This window comes from Talpa europaea (genome assembly GCF_964194135.1).
Source record: "Talpa europaea genome assembly, chromosome: 2".
NCBI lineage: Eukaryota > Metazoa > Chordata > Mammalia > Eulipotyphla > Talpidae > Talpa > Talpa europaea.
In genome coordinates this window covers 151,261,075-151,281,672 of record NC_140068.1, presented here as the reverse complement: position 1 = coordinate 151,281,672, position 20,598 = coordinate 151,261,075, and the positions used below count along the sequence as shown (strand labels likewise).

Here is a 20,598-nt window from a genome sequence, read left to right as displayed (position 1 = left end):
TTCCTCAGTCTCCTCTGCAGCTTCTCCTCTCTCTTTTTGGATGGGGCAGGAAACCTGGACCCTCCCTCTTTCCTGAGGACCACCCTGTTACAATTTGACTTCCTGCCCTGCTTCCCACTGAATTAAAGGCTAATGAATAAGAGAGAATATTAAAAACTCAGCAATACTGAAAAAAACCTAACCAATCTGGAGTTCTGTGTGCTCATCTTTAAAAGAAGTGAAAGGAAAAATAAAGAGGTGGCAAAGCTCTCGAGGGAGGAAAGGATGTATGGTTGGGGCCCTAATCAGACGGTCCCCAAGAGAAAACTGGAGTAAGTGTATAGTGTATATAGTGTTGCTGTTTCAGGACAGGGTGAGGGGCACCCCAGAACCCCCAAGCCTGTCTGCTCTAAGTAGGTTCTGCCATCTGCCACATCAAGACAAACATAATCTAATGCATAAGGAAGGTTAATACAATGAGTGTGCAATAGAGAGAAAAGTAGGGGAAAAATATAAACTAGTTTCCACATGAAACACCCAAGTTTACCCATCCCCTCATGGGTACATGCCCAGCCAAACAGGGTTGACCCGAAGCAGGGCAGCTGAGGCCCAAAAGCCTGCCCCAAATCTAAGGCACCTTCTGGTCAGGACCCATAGGGAAGGGACAGAAGGGGTCAGGCAAGTCTAGAAGGAAAGAAGCAAAATCAAAACCCAAGTCAAGATAAAGGCTGCCACTGTCAGCCTCTGCACGGGTCTCTCACCCACGTCTCTGTCTCTTTCAAGTGTCTTTTTCCATGCCCCCCAATTCCCTGGTGCAAGTCCAAGGCTGAGAAGCAAGCGCAGCTTCTTCACATGTCTCTGCTCCATGTGCCTCCTCCAAGTCTTCTCAACCCTTCCTTGTTCTCTCCAGCTTCTCCCTGCTCAGCTCCACCCTCCCTTGGGTGGGACAAGGAACCTGGAACCTCCCTCTCCCTGGAGATTACCCTGTTACATTACTATCAGTTTATACGTGGTACCTGGGTTGTAGCTCTATTGATTGTGGGGGGCAATAACAAAGGATAGTTCAATATGTGGCTTTTGGCTTAGAGATTTGAGTTAAAATAGAAATATTCTTACAGCAGCGAGATGCAGGTGCTGGCACATTCCCTGGATGAGCTGCTCACAGGCACAGAATACCGAAGCCAAGTCCCAGCGAGCAGATTTTCAGCGGAGGCAGGGCTGGGTTGGAGGGCACTGGTGCTGCCAGCTCGGGGGACAGATATCACGGAGGAGGGGTAACGGTGAAAATAGGAAGGCATTTTATCACTAGTTTTAGACATCTTTCCCTCCCTCTGCATACCTCCTACCAAGATGCTGGGAGCAACAGCTACAGCCTTGGCCCGAGCACCTGAGTTGATGTACCGCCTCGTTCCTACTGCCTCTGCCTTTCTCCAGCAAGGGGTGCATTCGCACCAGCAGCCCCACGGTTCAGAGTTCCATAGACAGAGCTTGAGGACATTAAACAAAAGCCACAGATGATGTGTCCTGATGATTTACAATCTTTACTGTTAAGACTCCAAGGGGGAGGCCTCAAGTTAAGGTCTCCACAATTTAATTGGGGGAAAAGAGAACAGAATCAAGGTTCAGCTAACTGAACCTTGAGTGCTTTTGCCCCAGCTGTCCTGTGCTTCCCAAGCAGGTCCAGAGTGGATCTGTGGATCTATTTGATCAAGGTAAACAGAAGGGCCCTGTGCTGTCTCCAGAACAGGCGAATGGTGGCTCAGGGGCTGACTTCCCAGACAGCTGTTCATGTTCTGCCTCCTGGTTTATTTTCTACAGCATATAGCTGTGAGCTCGGGCAGTGGGAAGAACGATCTGGAGAAGATGAGCAGCATCCTGGAAGCTGTGCCACAGGTCAAGTTTATTTGCCTGGATGTGGCCAATGGGTATTCAGAGCATTTTGTGGAATTCGTGAAACTCGTCCGTGCCAAATTTCCAGAACACACTATTATGGTAGGTATGGTGGGGGAGGTAGGTATTTGCTATGGTAGGTATTTGTTCCCCTGAAATGAGGGAGCAAAGAGTGTTGTTCAGTGTTAGTGTTGGGGACACTATATTCTTTCTCTCGGTTGCTCACTCTCTCTCTTTTTTTTTTTTTTTTTTTTGCATAGAAGAACTGAGGTATAAGCCAGAGGTGTTGGGGGGTGAGAGGATTCACCAGAGACAGAGTGGGGAGCAGAACAGGCAGATCTACTGAAATACACTGCTGAGGGGAGCAGCAGGTGAGGCAGGAGAGGTCTGCTGCACCATGTGGGTCAGGGATCAAACTGGCCAGGGATCAAACTCAGGCCCTTGAGGTGGTAGCGCTGAGACTTAACCCTTAGGCTACCAGGAAGGCTAGGGATTATATTCTCTTTCGAGCCTTCTTTTTTTTTTAAAAAAAAGATTTATTTATTTATGCATACGAGAACTGGGGTGCAGGCCAGAAGTGTGGGGGGTGAGAGGATTCACCAGAGACAGAGTGGGGAACAGAACAGGCAGACTGACTGAAATACACTGCTGAGGGGAGCAGCGGGCGAGACAGGAGAGGTCTGCTGAGCCATGTGGGTAGCTCCCTGGTCGGCCAGGGATCGAACTCGTGCTGCAGAGGGTGCGGATTGCTTCATAGTGCGGTGCTTAACCCCTTGCGCCACCAGGGAGGCCCCTGAAGTCTTTTTATTCAGACAGTAGTGGAGAATCATTAGATAAAGGGTAGCCAGCAGTGCGAGGAAGGTGAAAACTGCCTCGCCTTAAAAAATAAAGTTCAAGTGTTGGCTCCTTCGCTCTGCTAAATATCATCAAATGTTTCTTTACTATGTGGTACTTTTCAAAAAGGTCTTTGTCACTCATTAACAAAGTGCTTTTTAAAAAATGAAAACATAGAACTGAGTTTCTGTTTAACACGTTATGTCATCAACACCCACTACTGTTTGCCAATAGAAAAGTTATGTAAGAGTTGAAATCTCCATTATGGACATTTTGCAATAATTAACTATTATTTTCAAATCACTTCAGGTGGTGTTTCCTTTAGAATTTTTGTTTCTTGACTTTTTCCTGCCTTTTTCTGAATTTCCCTAATTATTAACTAACCTCAATTGTCTGGTATTGTTGGGAAGGTGTATTTACAGAAGAAGGGAGTAGAAGCTCTGGGGTAAATCTGCACTTCTAGAAAATCTATACTGTAATTATGCGTGTCTTTCCTGCTCTTAATTAACATGGCAATTATAGATTATCTACTAGATAGAAAACTTACTTCCCTTTTTCCTTTTTTTTGCATTTTGAACTTTATTTCTCTTCAATTTCATCTTGTAAGGGAGCTGGGAGAGAGGAATTATTTCTGTTCATAAATGAAATCTTCTGTTAAAGGATTCCCACGGTTTTGAAAGGTATTTTCATGCTTTCCAGAGAAGCATGAGAAGAAAGGATCAGGGGTTGTGCTGGGGTCTGCCGGCCCTACCAGCATCAGAAGCTGGGTGGGAAACAGCGGAGTTCATGTTACCCTCTAGTGTTGCCAATGGCATTGGCTCTGTCCTCTTTACAGCATCTCTATGAAGAGTAGGGTCTGTTGTCCCGAATGTACCAGTGAGAACTTTTGCTCTTCTGCTTCGGCATTTTTACAGTCACATCAACAGTAGCAGTAAAGTTGGGGTTTGAAGCTAGGTTGGCTGATTGCAAAGTCCAAGCTCTGCCCTTGGCTTCTTGTTAACATAACCCAGCCTGCCCTTGTTAACTTTGGCGATAAATTCCCTTTTTTCACTAGGTGATAAGTGTGTGACCAGCAAGCACCCTGCTTCCCAGTTCTGAGGTGTGGAGGTTGACTTTGGGACTTGTGCTGGAGGGTCATGAGCCTACCCTTTCTCATGACCCCGTGATGGGTAGGTGAGACCCCAGTTGCCGCCTACTTCTGGGATAAGTTTTTATTTGGGACATGGGAAAGAGGGAACAGAAGGGTGGGCTCCAGTGAGACCAGAGCCGGAGCCCACCAGTCCAGAAACAGCATTTGACATTAACAAATCCCGGGGGACAACAGTAGGCTGGTAGAGCGTGTGACAGGTGCCTGCTTAGGCCACCAGGAGAGTAGGAATAAGCCGGGTCGCTGTTGACATTGTGTCTTATCCAAGGTGGTGGATCCAGAGCGTTCCTGTTCACCTGCTTTAACTGCTCCGAGGACCGAGAAATGTGAAAAGCTGTGGTTTACATGTACCAGCATTTTAGGGTGTAAGAGTTAGTTGTGAGGGTTGAGCATCATAAAATTATGCTTATTTAATGAGCAACTCAGTGACTGCTTTTTCCTTTAGTAATTCATTTATTAACTTGTCAGATGGGACGTCCAGAAAAGTGATGTAACATGGGTGTTTAATAAACAGTCGTAACATAAGCAGCCCTTCCGTGGGCATGCACTCAGGTGCCCCTTCTTCACCTCACATGAAAACCCCCAGCCCTGGAAGTCAGTCCTTCCTGGGTGTCTGGTTCTACCTCCTACCTGTGCAGTCCTCGGTAACACCATTTCATTTTGCCTGATGACCTTATACATGTGGTAATTCTACTGCTTATCTTTTTTTTTTTTTAAAGATTTATTTATTTATTTTACCCAAGAACCGGGGTACAGGCCAGATGTGTGGGAGGGTGAGAGGATTCACCAGAGACAGAGCCGGGAACAGAACAGGCAGACTGAAGAAATACACTGCTGAGGGGAGCAGCGGGTGCGACAGGAGAGGTCTGCTTGCCATGTGGGACCCTCGCTGGCCGGCCGGGATCGAACCGGCGCTGCAGAGGCTGTGGACAGCTTCACAGTGCGGAGCTCAACCGCCTGCGCTACCAGGGGAGGCCCTCTACTGCTTATCTTAACATCATCTTTTGCTCTGCAGTGTGTTGAGCTCCACCCACATGGTCTCAGATACAGGGTACAGTGTTTCCTTGTTTCTGGAGCACATTTTAACCCCTTCCAGATGCCACACATGCCCTTCTCCTCCTTGTTCTACTTTCCCTCTAATTGTAAGGCCATGAAAATTGCCACCTGGGCTGGTTCCCTGTGGGGGAGCCCTGTGCCTTCTGCACCTCATTTTCCTCACCTGTGCAAAGGAGTCTTGAGGACAGAAATGACTGGAGGACAGTGGAGGGATCAGATGGGGTGGTGTTTTGGGGAGTTCAGTGTTCCCAAATGGTCGTTTGTCAGTAGTGATGAGGGCGTGTGCTGAGAAATGAGGTAGAAGAGCGTGGGGAGGGATGGAGCGTTGTTTTTGTTTGTTTGAAGAAGTCGGAGGAAACAGGTCCCACTTCTTTCCCAGGGATAATGACAGCAGAGGCCCAGTGGAGCCCGGAGCTTAGCATGGCTGGCTTTAAACGGTTGGCTGCAGTTCTAGCTCAGAGCAGCCCTGGAGAGCTGCCTGCTTCCTGTTGTATAGACTTGAGAGCCTGTGTTCCACCCCCAGGGACAAAGCCCGGGTGGAGAGGGCAGTGTAGGGGGAGGCTGGCAGGACATGGTCATTGCCAGTGCAGAGCCGGGAGGTGGCAGGGTGATGAGGCGGTGAGGGTAGTTTGCCACAGAGTTCCCACTGCCCTCAGGACAGCCACCAACAGGAAGTTCTCTCCAGCCCTGGCTGGCAGGCTCAGGGATGTGTTTGCATCATTCTGTTGGTTTCCCCAGTAACAAACAGGAGACTTTTGGCAAGGTAGATGTTTATTCCTAAGTCATCCTCTACCTGCATTTACCCTTGCAATCTGGATTCATTGAGAAACTTCCATGCTCTTACCCACTTGGTTTCAGGAAATATTCTTTCTCTCATAGCTTTTGTAGCCATGGTGAGACTGCATTATCATTTGGCCAAAGTATTAGAGCTGAAAAGTACATAGTACAGTACTGATTATTACTGCCATCGTGACAATGCAATGGCTAGAAAGGGTGTCGGGAACACTGCTGGTTGAACTGGCAGCACTGGGCCTCTGTAGCCGGAGGTGGCAGTGCCCGGTGCATCCTGCATTCACCTAAGCAAGCCTTGCCACATGCAGGGAGGGAGGAAGCAGGGACTGCTTTGGCAGGAAAGGGTCCTGTAAAGGTGCTGCCCTGGCCATATGCCTGGTGGATGGAGAAGAAGGTATTCTAGTATGTTCTAGGTACTGTGGGAAAAGGCACCAACATGGATGATGCATTTCTCTTAATAACAAATCTTTGAGTGAGGATAATAGCATCTACTGTTATTATAGTCTCAGAGAGATCAAGGAATTTTTCTAAGATTACACAGCCAGTAAGAGGTGGGCCTGGGGCTCAGAGCCAGGCCGTCTGCCCCTAGGGCCTGCTCGGACTCGGAACTGATGGCTCCTGTGTTGGTTCTGGGGAAGACTTTGGTGCAGGTGGCTCTGTGATGTCTGCCCTGGGCAGGTAAGTCTGTGACAGCTGATCTGTTCAGATTAGACTGCAGACGCAGCTCCTTGCAGGTGTTCACAGAGAGAACTTTACTAAGAATAGGGACTTGACCTCTCAGGCCCAGTGACCTGCATTTCCTGTTTTCTTCCTCTTTCTGGAATTGGTGCGAACTGGACTTGTGGCTAAAAGCCACATTGGGCCACAGATTCAGGTCATTTCTCTGAGAGTCACATAGTAAATTCAGTTTAAAGTGCTATAAAGGGTGGCTGTTGCTTTGCAGCTTCTATTTGGTTCCACTGCTCGGTGGAGGGACATTTTCCATGTGTGTGGAATGTTCCATCACGTTATAGACAGAGTTATTGTTTCACAGGTGCAGAATTCAGTTCGGGCTGACTGAAGGGCTCTGGAGATGCCTGGTGCATGGCTGCCCCGGTGAGAAGGCCCTCGCTGCCACTAACTTGTGTACTTAAAGGTAGTTAAAATGGCACGTTTTATGTTATGCATAATTGACTACAATTTAAAAAGCTCAAAAAAAAAAAAAAAAAACAAGGTAGAATAGAAGTCACTCTTAAGTGGAGGGACTAACGTTGTACTGAGCACACCGACAGAGAGCTGGGCACTGTGCTGAGAATTTTATAAACCTTTCTTTGTAAGCTTTACAATGATAATAACAGAAGATGATGTTGAGCCCCTATTTTATAGTAGGATAAACTGAGGGTCAGAATGGAAGTGATTGCTTAAAATTACGTGAGAAGTGAGAGGTTCAGCATTTGACCCCAGGTTTTTCTGCATGTTTTTCCTGAACTTTTTTGCACTTTTTGCCATGGTCTAAAGGAAAACTAGAAAAATTGGGAAAACACTTTTGGTTTTGGAATTACCCCGAAGGACTGAAAAATGGTTTTTTCCAGAACTTGGGATCTTGTGTGGTGGCTTGTTTGTCTTTCCCACGTGGCTCACATCAGGGAGGAGCAGTCCTAACCCAGGGCACAGAGAGGAACTTGGGCAGTGCTCAGCCTCTCTGGGGTGGGGGTACCCCGACAAGGGGCCTCACTTCTATGGCAGCTGCCCCAGGATGGCGGGGCGTGAACAGCCCAGTGACTGAGCGGGACGTGCTGCTTTGTGCCGTCCCAGCCTGACAATCTAGTATCCGCTGTACCCAGGAGGTGCCTCAGGCCTAGATAAGCCAACTCCTCACTAATCACCCCAGACCAGTACCCCCACCCCCCAACATCACCCCAAGCCTGGAGGCCCAGGGGGCCAGGGCTTTCATAGAGCTGACCACACTCCTGTTGCTCTCCTCAGTTCTAATTTTGTCTTTTCCTTTTACCCCTTATTTTGGTCTTTCTTGCTTTCAAAGTTGAATAGACAACTTTGTTCCTGCAAATAGACACAGTCATCCTCTGCCTGTGGCCAGCGTTCCTGAGTTGTCTTCATGCCCGAGATATTTCATAACCGCTGGGGTTTTTCCACATGGCAGCCCTCTCTGCAGTGGCTGAGCTCAACCTCCGGTTAAGGAGGCGCACAGTTGCTGAAGGGAGGGTTCATCCCATAGAAGCCTCTACCCCCCCAAACAGCATCACCTTCCTTCATGCTATTAAATTCACTTTGACACATAAGGATGTGCCTGCCACGTGTCACCAGCCAATTGAGTGAGTTTGTTTTGCCTCATGTAGGCCCTTGAAAATAAAATGGTTGTAGAAGGCCCCAGATAGGGGGAGAAAATCCTATCTATGAAAATGATGCTATGCAGGATGCTTAGAGTCACCTTTTTAAGCTTTTCATTTATTATTTTCATTTTTAGTTTTAGATTTTGGCATGTCAACCGGTCAGGAGGAGTAAAAGCTCAGAGTCTTATCTCTCAGGCACCTATGAAGTTCTTTTCCAGGTATAGAGCTTATGCTGGACCTTCTTCCATTGAATTATTTAAACTTCATGTGCTTTCTATGGTTATAATCCAGACAATTGTAAAGAAGAAAATGAACACAAGTCAGATAATTCCTTCGCGTAGACACAATTTGTTAGCATTTTAGTGAATGTTTTCATATATACATGTTTGTTTTTTTAAACATAGTTGGTTTTGTTCTGTTTCCTTCTGTTTCCACTAACATTTTACAAAAAGCATTTAAGCCGTGATACTGGACTTAAAACCTCACATGAATGGGGGATGGATTTTGTTGAACCATTTTCATCTGGGAAAATATATTTGCAGTTTTACTCTGTTGTACACAGAGATCAAGTACATCCTGATCGCTAAAGCCCTTGACCTCATCTACGATTATGTCCTTGGGAGAGAATTCTAGAAGTAGGCTTATTGGATCTAAGGGTGTACATATTTGCGTTTGCTCTATATGGACTAATTGCTTTCTAGGAGAACTAGAAATTGGTATGAAATTGGTATGAAATTGACATTCTTCTGGCAGTCTTCCCCTTAGCATATAATGTTTACAATCACTGATAATCTGTGAATTGAAAATCACTGATAATTTAAACTTGAACATTAGGTTGAACACATTCCTTTTTTTATTTTTAAGTCAACATTTTTCTTTTATTGGTTTGTTCATATCTTTTGGCAATTGTTCTGTGAGATGTTAGCACTTTTCTTGTAGATTTGGAAAAGTTCTTAATGTTATATGAAACCCCTCTCATCAATGTAGATATTCTTCCTTACCTTCCAATCTGGTCAATTTTGGTGCTTATACGAATGTGGGTTTTATTTTTACGTAGGTAATTTATATTATTATTTTACTTTTATGCTATAAGTTGTCGAAGTTTTCTTAATTTAGGAAGTTCCAATTTTTGTTTAATTCTTTAATCTTCATAAAGTTCATTTTGGTAAGAGGTATAATAATCTATATCCTGTTTCCAAATGATCTCTTTTCTCTACACTTGCTATTGAAATATTATCCCCTTCCTTCTGTCTTTATCATTTACCGCATTTTTGTACATTCTAATCCTCTTTCTAGGCCGTCTACCATTTTCTTTTTCTTTTAAATATTTATTTATTTATTTATTTATTTATTTATTTATTTATGCAAGAACCGGGGTACAGGCCAGATGAACGGTAGGGTGAGAGGATTCACCAGAGACAAAGTGGGGAGAACAGGCAGACTGACCAAATACACTGCTGAGGGGAGCAGCGGGCAAGACAGGAGAGGTCTGCTGCGCCATGTGGGACCCTTGCTGGCTAGCCGGGATCGAACTGGCATTGCAGAGGCTGCGGACAGCTTCACAGCGCTGCTCTCAACCCCCTGCACCACCGGGGGAGGCCCCCGTCTACCATTTTCCATTGTCAGAGGCTATTTGGGTTAAAGTATCCCTCCTCACCACCCTTTTCTAAGATCCTTTTATATAAAACTAGCAGTCACTTGTCTAGGTTAAAAAAAGAAGAATTTCCTCTGGGAAATAATTCAGCGAAAAGACACTGGGGCTTCAATGCAAGAAATGAGTAGAATGAGCAGGGATGCACTTCCCCAGAGAAGGCTTTGCACAGTTGTGAAAATTGAATCCGGCATCTTGCCAAGTATTCTACGTGCCAGCTGAAAAATCCACAGGGCAGTGAGTAGTCATACAGGAACAATTTTTGCACTCCCAGACGCCTGAAGGGAAGGAACTTGTACTATTTCCAAACCAGATGCAGCCTTCTGGTTTTTAGACCCCACTGCTTCCTGATCACATGTTTATTCTTAGGGCTACATAGCTTCATGGTTTGAAATTCAGTGCTGAGCCTATTCAGTGCTGCTGACCCATAAGCTCCTCTGCCCTCCTGGGTCTAGATGAGGACACCCAGGTATTTCCCCAGCTGTGGGATGCCCAGCCCTGGGCCCTGGGCCCTGGGGGTTCCATTGAAGTTCTTCAGGGTTTTACAATCTGTGAAGCATTTCATGCTGAACAATAAATATTTTTATCAGCATGAAATAATCATGCTTATTTTATGTATTTGGGTCCTCTGTAAGATGCTGTCTTATCTATCAGTGAAACATACAAAAGACCTGACCTAGAATATTCCCAGGTCTCTTCTAGCTAAAAGTCATAGAGTCCTATACTTTTTTATGCTACCATTCCACCCAAATGTGCTTTCAGGTGTCAAATTCTCTATTGTTCTTCAGTAGAGAAGGAAGCCAGGAGACCTTCCCAGCCCATCAATTTCAAACTGAAAATACTGCAAATCAACTCATTGGGTCCATATTTTTCCTCTCCTCACCTCCATTATTTTCTAGGTATTCATGTGAGTGCCTTACTCCTCTATCTTTGTACCACCAGCAAGAGTTCGTGACTGAGCTGTGTTCTTTCTTCCTCAGGCAGGGAACGTGGTGACAGGCGAGATGGTGGAAGAGCTGATTCTTTCTGGAGCAGATATAATCAAAGTGGGAGTTGGGCCTGGTAAGACTTGCTGGAAGCACAGTAGAGGGTGTGTGGGATGGGAGATGGGGCCTGGGGCTCAGGGGCTGGTCCAGAGTATCAGAAGGGACGCATGAGGATGCATATCCTCAATTTTAAAGCACTTTCTTCCGGGAGTATCATTGAACTTCAGAAGTTCCTGATCAGAAATGTCTTTGACTTGCTCAGATGTGCTTGGGTGTGGTTAGAATGTTAGGTCTTGGCCTCAGAACATTAATATGGAAGAAAAGAACGTAGATTCATTTATGATCCCATACCGCTCTAAGAGGAAGGTGAGGGGTGAAGAACCAGTGGAGCAATTAACTGATATGAATGATGCAAATTTTTGTGAATGTCTGAGCAGCTCTCAAAAGTACAAACGAGATGTGCTGTTTTGAGGCCACGTTTGCACTTAATGCACGGCCCAGGCAGCTGTCACCTTTGGCTCCACACTTGATGTGTCTGTCACAGATTTTGCCCCTGTCCTTTTAGGTATTCTCAGAACTGCCCATTGGCATTTTGAGTGGAAGACCAAGGCAGAGCCTTTGGCCTTATGCTGGGTGGCTCCATCTCTCTTGCATTCAGTTGGTGGTCACTTTACCTGTGTCCAGGTGTGAGCATGAGTGTCCATGTTTTTAAATTCTTCATTGCCATGGGTTTTTTTTTTTTTTTCCGTAGAAGAACTGGGGTATAGGCCAGAGGTGCAGGAGGTGAGAGGATCCACCAGAGACAGAGTGGGGAGCAGAGCAGGCAGATGTACTGAAATACACTGCTGAGGGGAGCAGCGGGCGAGACAGGAGAGGTCTGCTGTGCCATATGTGGGTAGCTCCCTGGCTGGGGATCGAACCCAGGCCTTAGCAGTGACAGCACTGAGACTTAACCCCTAGGCCACTGCACCAGGGAGTCCCTTCATTGCCATGTTTGAACATTCTCCCTTGCGCACCCATTATTAGCCAAACACTAAAACTGGAGAGAAAGATAGAAGACCTCCAATTTCACATGGGAATAAAAAAATCAGCAAAGATTAAAAAAATATCATCCACTCCAAGGACACCACCAAAAAAGGAAACAGAACCGATACGGAAAGAGTGTGGGAAAGCACTGCTGTGAAGCGGGAGAACGCCGCTGTGTCGAGTTAATCAGTCCTGAGGGAACACACTGTCTATGGAGGGCCTTTGGGAGGAGCAGCTCTGGAGTCTCATGCCAGCTCCTGAGCTTTTAACATACGGGGAGATTTTCTTTTTTTCTTTTTTTTTTTTTAAAAGATTTATTTATTTATTTATTCAAGCATTGGGTACAGTCAGAAGCGCGGGAGGGTGAGAGAATTCACCAGAGCCAGAGCGGGGAGCAGAGCAGGCAGAAGGACCGAAGTACACTGCTGAGGGGAGCAGCGGGCACGGCAGGAGAGGTCTGTCACGCCATGTGGGACCCTTGCCGGGGCAGCCGGGGATCAAACCGGCAGCTTCGCAGCCCAGCACTCAACTGCTGCACCACCAGGGGAGGCCCTGTGTAGATTTTCAAGATGGAGCTTTTATATTGCTGCTTCCTAGGTCATTCCATAACATATTTTCAGCAAGAGGAAAATCACTTCTTCCCTGAGTGGCTGTTACGACTGAAAAGTTGAAGAAAGGCTGAGGTCCAGTTCTTACTTGCAAGGAGCTTCCACTTAGCATAGACTGTAAGACTGTAATAAACTGGCTTCCCCCAAGTTTCGGCTAGTAATAGACCAGGAAGGCTTGTGTCCCAAAGCAGGGGCACTCACCACCTGTTGATGTGGTGGGCAGGGGTCTGGGTTAGCTTGGCCAAACTTCCTTGAGTTCTGCTTACTGCTTTGTGCTGAATGGGTCCTGTGCAGGATGGGAGGGTGTGTGAGCAATCTTGTGGGGCTCTAGAATTTGGCCACACAGCCCCCACGTGTATGTTCTGTGTCCCCAGCAGACTTACTGTGCTCTGTTGCCCCTTTTTTTTTAAAAAGATTTATTTATATATACAAGAGCTGGGGTACAGGCCAGAGGTGTGGGGGGTGAGAGAATTCACCGGAGACAGAGTGGGGAGCAGAACAGGCAGACTAATGAAGTGCACTGCTGAGGGAAGCAGCGGGCAAGTCAGGAGAGCTCTGCTGCGCCATGTGGGTAACTCCCTGGCCAGGCATCGAACTCATGCTTCAATGGCTGACGTAGTGCTGTGTCTCAACCCCTTGCACCACCAGGGAGGCCCTGAGTGATGGGCTTTCTTCAAGCCTGATGTATTGGAGCCACTTCTTTAAATTGGTTGGAGATGATGTTTAAGTTTCACAGATTGGCGACAAACACCAGGTGTTCTCTATCTAAATGATATCATCAAAAAGGGGTCGTTATCGAGCAACTCCTGGGAACTGGGAAAACGCATTAAAAATGGGCACCCCTGCCCCTCTAAAGGAGCAAAAATATGTACTCAATTTCAACTGTTGGCCTGGGGTTAACTGACACCATTCCCCTGCCTCTTTGGAAACATCTTCCTTGGCTGTTTCCAAGGAAGGCAGTTGACCTGGCCTTTGAAGGCCCCCCTAGTGCAGACGGCGGCGTGCCCGCCTTGAGGAGATGTCAGTTGAGTGGGAAGGAAGGGGAAGAGCCAATTCTGAATCCAAGATGATAAAACTCCAACTCCGCCTCGCACAGTGCACATCAGGTTGCTGGGGCCTGTTACAGCCATATGCAGGACGTGGGTCCCCTGGTTTCTGCTTTCCCTGCTGAAGTCAGGCTTAGGTGATTGGATCCTGTCCCTAGTGACCCGTGGGAGAATATACGGGAAGGTGTGATGTCACTAGTGCTAGCAGGGAGCTGCAGAGGAGGCCCGGCTGCAGCGCCTCACCCCCAGCTGTGGCAGGCAAAGGAGGAGTTCACGCCCAGCTTTCACACTGGCCCTGGGGTGTCCCCGAATCCACACCATTAGCCATCTAGGAACTACTGAATCAGGGGCGAGGCAGTAGAGACAGGCATGAGGGTGACTCATTCATTCTTGAGCTCATGCATTCTTCCAGTGACTATTTATGGGGCCTTATTATGTACGCGGCTCTTTTCTCAGCGCCCGATCTACAACAATGACTATCCACGGCGCTTACCATCCAGCAGAGAAAACAGATCCTCGTTCCTACACAAATAATTATTTGAGTGCCTCTCTTTGAAATGAGCGCTGCGATGAACAGCTTCCCTGAGGCAGTGACATTTCAGATGAAACCTGAAAGATGAGAGGGGTTGGCGAGACTAGGGGGTCGGTCCAGAGGGGGATGTTAGGACAGAGAGAACATCATGTACAGAGAGTCCCTAAGGTGGGAAGACTTGTTCTGCTGGAGGAGCCGAAAGGTCACTGTGGCTGGAGGGTGGTGGGCAGGAGGGAGGCAGGTGGGCCGTGAGGAGCTGGATCCTGGGGTCCTGGTGAGCAGGGATGCTCACTTGAGCAAGGGTGAGACTTGAGCAGGGGGACACACTAGCCCCTTGGGACTTGCCTGCCCCTAACTGGGATGATGCTGTGCAGATGGTCAACCAGGAAGATTTGACCTTGGGGAAGCAGAGGTCGGGGGACTCAAGGTGTGTAGGTGGCTGATGTGAGCTCTGAAATGGAAGCTGATTTCAGAGTCCAGGCTGCACCGGGACCCTAGGAGATCAGTGTTTTGTTTCCATTCAGCAGATGAGGCCATGAGGCTTAGTTGGTTAGGAATCTGATAATATCAAAATTCCCTCCCCTCCCTGGCCTTCCGCGTACCCCTCTCTGATGGTGCCAGAGGCTGCTGGTGTAGCATGTTCTGCTCATTCATAACCTTTGCTCTGGTGTCCATTCTGCCCTCCCTTAGGTTCCGTGTGCACCACCCGCACCAAGACCGGGGTGGGCTACCCCCAGCTGAGCGCCGTGATCGAGTGCGCGGACTCTGCCCACGGCCTCAAGGGGCACATCATCTCTGTAAGTCTCTGTTGGGGCTGGGGTTGGATCTGGGCTGCTGTTCAGGGGACTGCAGCATGGCCCTTGACCCCCAGTGCTGAGGGAATCCTGCTTCCCAGCTGGGTATCCTCTGGGCTTGGGAGTGAGTGGGCAGCACCATGTAGCTGTGACATTCAGCAGAGACACGGGCTCTACTCCCAGCATCCTCTGCAGCGAGGGGGGCAGCACTTTGTAGTAGTAGTAGTTGGGGGAGTAGTGCAGTAGGGGAAGAGGGGAGAGCAGAGACAACAAGAAGACCATGTGTGAGTTTGCTAGGGCTCCCTGACAAAGCGTCCGAAACCGGTGGCTTAAACAAGAGAAATTTACCGTCTCATTTCTGGAGCCAGAAGTCAGAAATCGAGGTGTTAGCGGGACCATGGAGGCTCTGGGATGTCCAGGCTTCTGGCATTTACTGGGCTTGTGGTACCAGAATTCCAGTTTCCACGTGTCCTGGTATCTGTCTTTGTGTCCACATTTCTCATTTTCATAAGAACACGAGGCATTGGATTAGGCACCCCTGTACTCCAGGGCAGCCTGTGGTGTGCCAGGTGTCACCAGCTGGTCTTGGATGAGCAGAACCACAGCCCCTGTCTTGTACTGAGGGTTGAATGAATGAAGGTCAAGTTAAAGCCTCTCACCAGCTTATCCATGCTTCTGCTCCAGCTGGATTGACATGACTACCATTCAAACCATTGCAGAGACGCCTCACATCTGTCCCATTCTAGATGAGATGCTCAGAACAGAACAGACCATGTTGGCTGTCATTGAATAGAACAATTCAGCTTCCCCTTAATATGGATGAAATCCTGAATTAGTGGCAGCTTTTTAAGGGTCTTAGAACAGTGTGGACTCATTTGAATAAATCAAATCTTCAGACCTTTTCACTTGTACAATTGCTAAACTCAGTTCCCACATTAAAGAATTGATAGGTGAGGAGAGCGCTGGGGCGCCCCGAGGTCACCACCTCAGGAGATGTTTTAAGTGTGATATGAAACCACTGCCATCCAGGGAGGGCCTGGAAAGATCTTAGAATATTGTCGTATGTCCTTGGGCAGCTTCTAGGAGCAAGGAAGGCAAACAGAATGTATACTGATGGGAGAAGAGACGGTGGTACTAGAAGACACTTACGAGCTAAGAAATATCTGGAGGATATGGAGAGATAAATCACTGCACCTTCCAAGATGATTCTGAACAACCACACAAACTATTCTTTAATGCCCAGAAATGTATGGCTTTTTCTACTTAATCCATTTCTTCTATACAACGTGAAGAAAACAAGTGCAAAGGATAGACTACAGGTGCTTTGCTGGTTTCTAAATTCCTGCTATGAGTGAGACCATCCGGTGTTTTTCGTCTTCTTTCTGGCTTATTTCGCTGAGCATGATCCCTTCCAGCGCCATCCATGTTGCTGCAAATTGCATGTGTTTATCTTTTTTGAATGCTGAGTAATATTCCATGGTGTATATGTACCACATCTTCTTGATCCAGTCATCTATTTTTGGGCATTTGGGCTGTTTCCAAAGCTTAGCTATTGTAAACAGTGCTGCTATAAACATAGGGGTGCAGGTGTTCTTTGGAATTGATGTTTCTGTGTCCTTTGGGTAAATACCTAGGAGTGGAATTGCTGGATCCTATGGAAGCTCTATGTTTAGTAGGTCCAGAAATCTCCACACAGCTTTCCACAGTGGTTGGACCAGTTTGCACTCCCACCAGCAGTGCAGGAGAGTTCCTTTTTCTCCACACCCTCGCCAACATTTGTTGTTGCTAGTTTTTTTACTATGTGCCATTCTCACTGGTGTAAGATGGTACCTCATGGTAGTTTTGATTTGCATTTCCCTGATGACAAGTGATGTTGAACATTTTTTCATATGCCTGTTGGCCATTTGCATTTCTTCTTTGGAGAAGTTTGTTTTTAGCTCTTCTGCCCATTTTGTGACTGGGTTATTTACTTTGTTTTTTTGAGTCTCTTCAGCTCGCTAAGAGCATTCATTATTCTATGAGGACATCAGAAGTCTGCATACTTAAATCTCTAGAAACTTCTAAATATTGATTTTACACACGATCATCACCAAAGAAATCTTTCAGGATCAGTACAATCCTGATTACTTTCTGAACTGTGTAGGTTTTTCTTCTGATTCATCCATGAAAAATACTTGTTTTAGAATTGAAAAATCCCCATACTTTGCCCCCTCTTGTCACCGATGAAGACATGGAGGTGCCGCTGAAAGCCATCTTCCCTCAGCACCCACGGGCCCGAGGAGGAGACAGTGATGATCACTGAGGGAAGGGAAGGGCAGGGCAGCCGTAGTCTCTTCTGACTTGCTGGAGGAGCAGCTGTCAGTAGTTCTCCTGAAGCCTCCTAATAAAGGTTAAAGGCTCCATTTAACTAAGCCTCTGGCGGGGCCTCCAGGACGGCCTAGGGGTTAGTCTCAGCGCTCTCACCGCTGCGGCCTGAGCTCGAGCCCCTCCCCTCCACATGTCTTCCTAATAAAAATCTGACACCTCGATACTCCCGAGTGCCTAAACCAAATGTGAATCAGTTGTGATCAACAAGTACCATGCGACCAAACACCCCTCCATATGTAAAGTATCTATTAAAGTACCTTGAGTTTTTAATTTTGGCATTTGATAAATCAACTACACCAGTTCTTTCCCTATACTAATGACTGTTTTAGTTCTTTAACTCAGCCTTAATAGTCCAATACAAATCATAAACATACTATTAAAAAAGAATTGATAGGTGATTTTATTAAAATGCAAATGCAATACATTAATATCCTTGGGGATGACGCCCTATTAATTTTGACCCAGCATTTCAACCTGTTGAGGTCTGCTTGCTAGAATCAGTGACTGAAGGTTTATTTGGCTGCTGACAGTGTCTGAGGCCCTCTGCTCAATATTCTTTCCTTCAGCTTTTTCCCCAGTGAACAGTGAACACCATTTATTGAACAACTAGCGTGTACAGGATGTCATACACATTGACTAAGGGAGGTGTTCATTTCATCCAGGACGTACTCTGCTCCCTGCAGCCTTCTGTTGGGCTGGCTGCATGAGAGTCCGCCTGGCACCTTTTTAAAATAGACGCTCCTGGAACCTGTCCTAGCAAATTAGACTCATCATAAGTTGCCCCAGAGCATTACATGTAATTCTTCAGAATGGTATTCACTTACTTGTTCATTAATGGTAAGAGAGTTCCCAGATGGGCGATAAATTCATTTATACCCAGCAGATGAAAGCCAAGAGTGTTCAAATTTACACTCTTTCATATATGTCCTTGAACGCCATTTCTAAATCAGTGGAGGTCAAATTAGTAAAGTTTACTGGGCAACTGTCGCAATCCCATATTTGTGTCTTTCTGGAACTTATAAACAGTTCACATTTACAGGACCTTTTGGGGGTGAGTGGTGACTGATTGAAGGCAGTTACTGACCTCCTTACATGCACCCAGTTTGCAGCTAGCTGTTTCAGCACTTCCTTAATAATGCCCGGGCTAAGCATCAGATCTTGTTAGAACTTGTTAGAAATATTTGGGCCTCATCTCAGAACTACGGAATCAGAAACTCAGGAGACGAGGCCCAGGATCCTACCTTTTAGGTAGTTCTGATGTACTATCAAGTTTGAGAACCACTGGCTTCTACTGTGGGTGCTCAGCAGGCAGCAGCTGGGCCAGTGTCAGAGCAAGGACCCTGAGTTTGCATTTAGGAACAGTGACAGCCTTGGCTTGTCATAGGATTCCCCAACGCAAGGTGCTTATTTGTTCATTAATGGTAAGAGAATCCCCAGATGGGGTTCATTCATAGCCAGAAGATGAAAGGAAGTTCACAGACTCACACAGGATCTCCATTCTTAGCTTCAGCCCATTCTGTCTGAATCTCGGGTTCAAAGCATCTTCTTGTCCTGTGCCCGCTTGTCTAATGGAGACATGCGAGCAGGTTTCTCCCATTTGCCAATAGTCCTAAACGCTCTGGAATCCTATCATATGTTTTCAGTCCTGCTCAGTTTTCTTCCAGCTGTCTCACTGTACCCATTAGTCACTAATTGAATCAGCATATTTGTGCTGTTGAAGGTGCAAAGGAAGCCCAGCATGGAGTTCGCTGAGCAGCTTACCCTCAAGAGGCCGCACTGAGTCGGGCTTCTGTGTGTTGTGGCCCATGTGGGCTTCTAAGAGGTTTTCTAAGAGCTGAAAACCTCAGGACACCCCCTGCGAAAGTGAGGGTTGAGGTGTAACCCACCAATTTTATCTTGTCATCTGCTAGGGACAGCACACAAAGGCGAGAATTTTAAAGCTGAAAGCAGTTTTAGAAGAAGTCATGGCTGTCATTTATTGAGCATCTACTATCTGCCAGGCAAAATACACATGTAACCTCGAATCCTTGAATCAACCTGGCTAGGTCACTTTAATCCCTATTTGACAAGTATATTTGTATTCTCCAGGGGAAAACAAAAACCAATTGGTGTGTGTGTGTGTGTGTGTGTGTGTGTGTGTGTGTAGAGATATTTATTATAATGAATTGATTTACATTATCATGTATGGTAAGAAGTCCCCGGGATCTGTGGGGTGAGTTGACAAGCTGTAGAACCTAGGAGAGCTGATGGTATCATTCCAGTCTGAGTCTGAAGGCCTGAGAACCAGGAGGAGGCACTGATTCAATTGAAATCACAAGACTGGAAATGCTCATTTTCTGTTTCCACGGCAGTCAGTTAGGAAGAATTCCCTCTGGGGAGCCAACGTCTTTGTTCCATTCAGGTCTTCAACTGATTGAACGAGGCCCACCCACATTAGGAAGGACAATTTGCTTTACTCAGTCTACCTGTTTAAATGCTAACCTCCTCTTCACCCTTATAGAAGCACTCAGAATAATGTTTAACCAAATATCTAGGTGCCTACTGCCCATTCAAGTGGACTTTTAAATTAACCACTCTAGGGAGGAAACTGAAGTTTTGAGACCTTAAGTAACTTGCTCAGCACCACACTGCTGAAGGGGCCAAAGCAGCTCTAAACTCAGTGTGCTTATCCCCAGTGTTATACTCCTGCCCCCACCATCCTGTTTAGAAAATGAGGAGACTTTAAGAAGGTGAAGTCACGAAGAATGCAGGGTTGGCACAGGAGCTCATGTCTATTCCTTTCCCCATGACATTGTGTTGGGAGACTTGAGGTTAACCTGTTCTTAAAGCCAGTCCTTTCTCCACAGGATCCCCAAGCAAGACTTCCAGCAGAAAACCAGAGAGAAGCATTGAGGAACAAGGGGATTTTAGCAACCAAATGAGTTTACTGGCCACTGATCACCAGAAATGGCCTGAACATTGTAGTGCTTCAAAGGATCTTCTGATTAGGGTGATTGGCACTCAAGGTCACCATTCTAATCTGCATTTTATAAAGACCTAGAAAGTATGCTTGGCAAGTCAGGCAGCCCTGCATAGTGAGGAGCTGTTAGTGGGGAGTAGAACTGATCCCAAGTGATCTCCAGTTCCCTCTGGCTCTACACCCAGTTAGCAGCTCTCTCATCCACTCACTGACCCCTCTGTGGAGAAGGAAAGATTGGTCCCCAGATTTCTTAATATTTAATTGATTTAATGTAGCATTTTAGAAACACCCCATTATTGGCAAAGACCTGAATAAGTTCCATTCAAATAATTTCTGAGACTTGGAAAATTCCCCCAGACAATAGAGTTAGCCTAGAAAAAGTCAGAAAATATAGGAGAGAAAATAAAGATTACTAGAACTGCCTTCATAAAATAACTACTGGTAATGTTTTGATGTATGTCTGTGCTTTTAGACATGTTTGGAGTTTTTTACCCAACATCCTGTGCCAATCCTGGTCTTCTGTTATTATAGCTGTGTGACCTGTGTTTTTTTTTTTTTTTTTAAAGATTCATCTATTTATACATATATAAGAACTGGGGTA

The 20,598-nt window shown here is 46.4% G+C and overlaps 1 protein-coding gene across 1 annotated transcript in view; it reads left to right on the top strand.

The window, feature by feature from the left end:
* The window catches only part of GMPR (guanosine monophosphate reductase), a gene marked incomplete at both ends in the record, with an annotated part of 46,184 nt that overhangs the window by 14,322 nt on the left and 11,264 nt on the right, over nt 1-20,598 (top strand). The window contains 3 exons of the mRNA XM_084228923.1: nt 1,798-1,971; nt 10,660-10,741; nt 14,568-14,674. Coding sequence (XP_084085049.1) covers nt 1,798-1,971; nt 10,660-10,741; nt 14,568-14,674 — 363 coding nt within the window. The remainder of the gene's footprint in view (nt 1-1,797; nt 1,972-10,659; nt 10,742-14,567; nt 14,675-20,598) is intronic.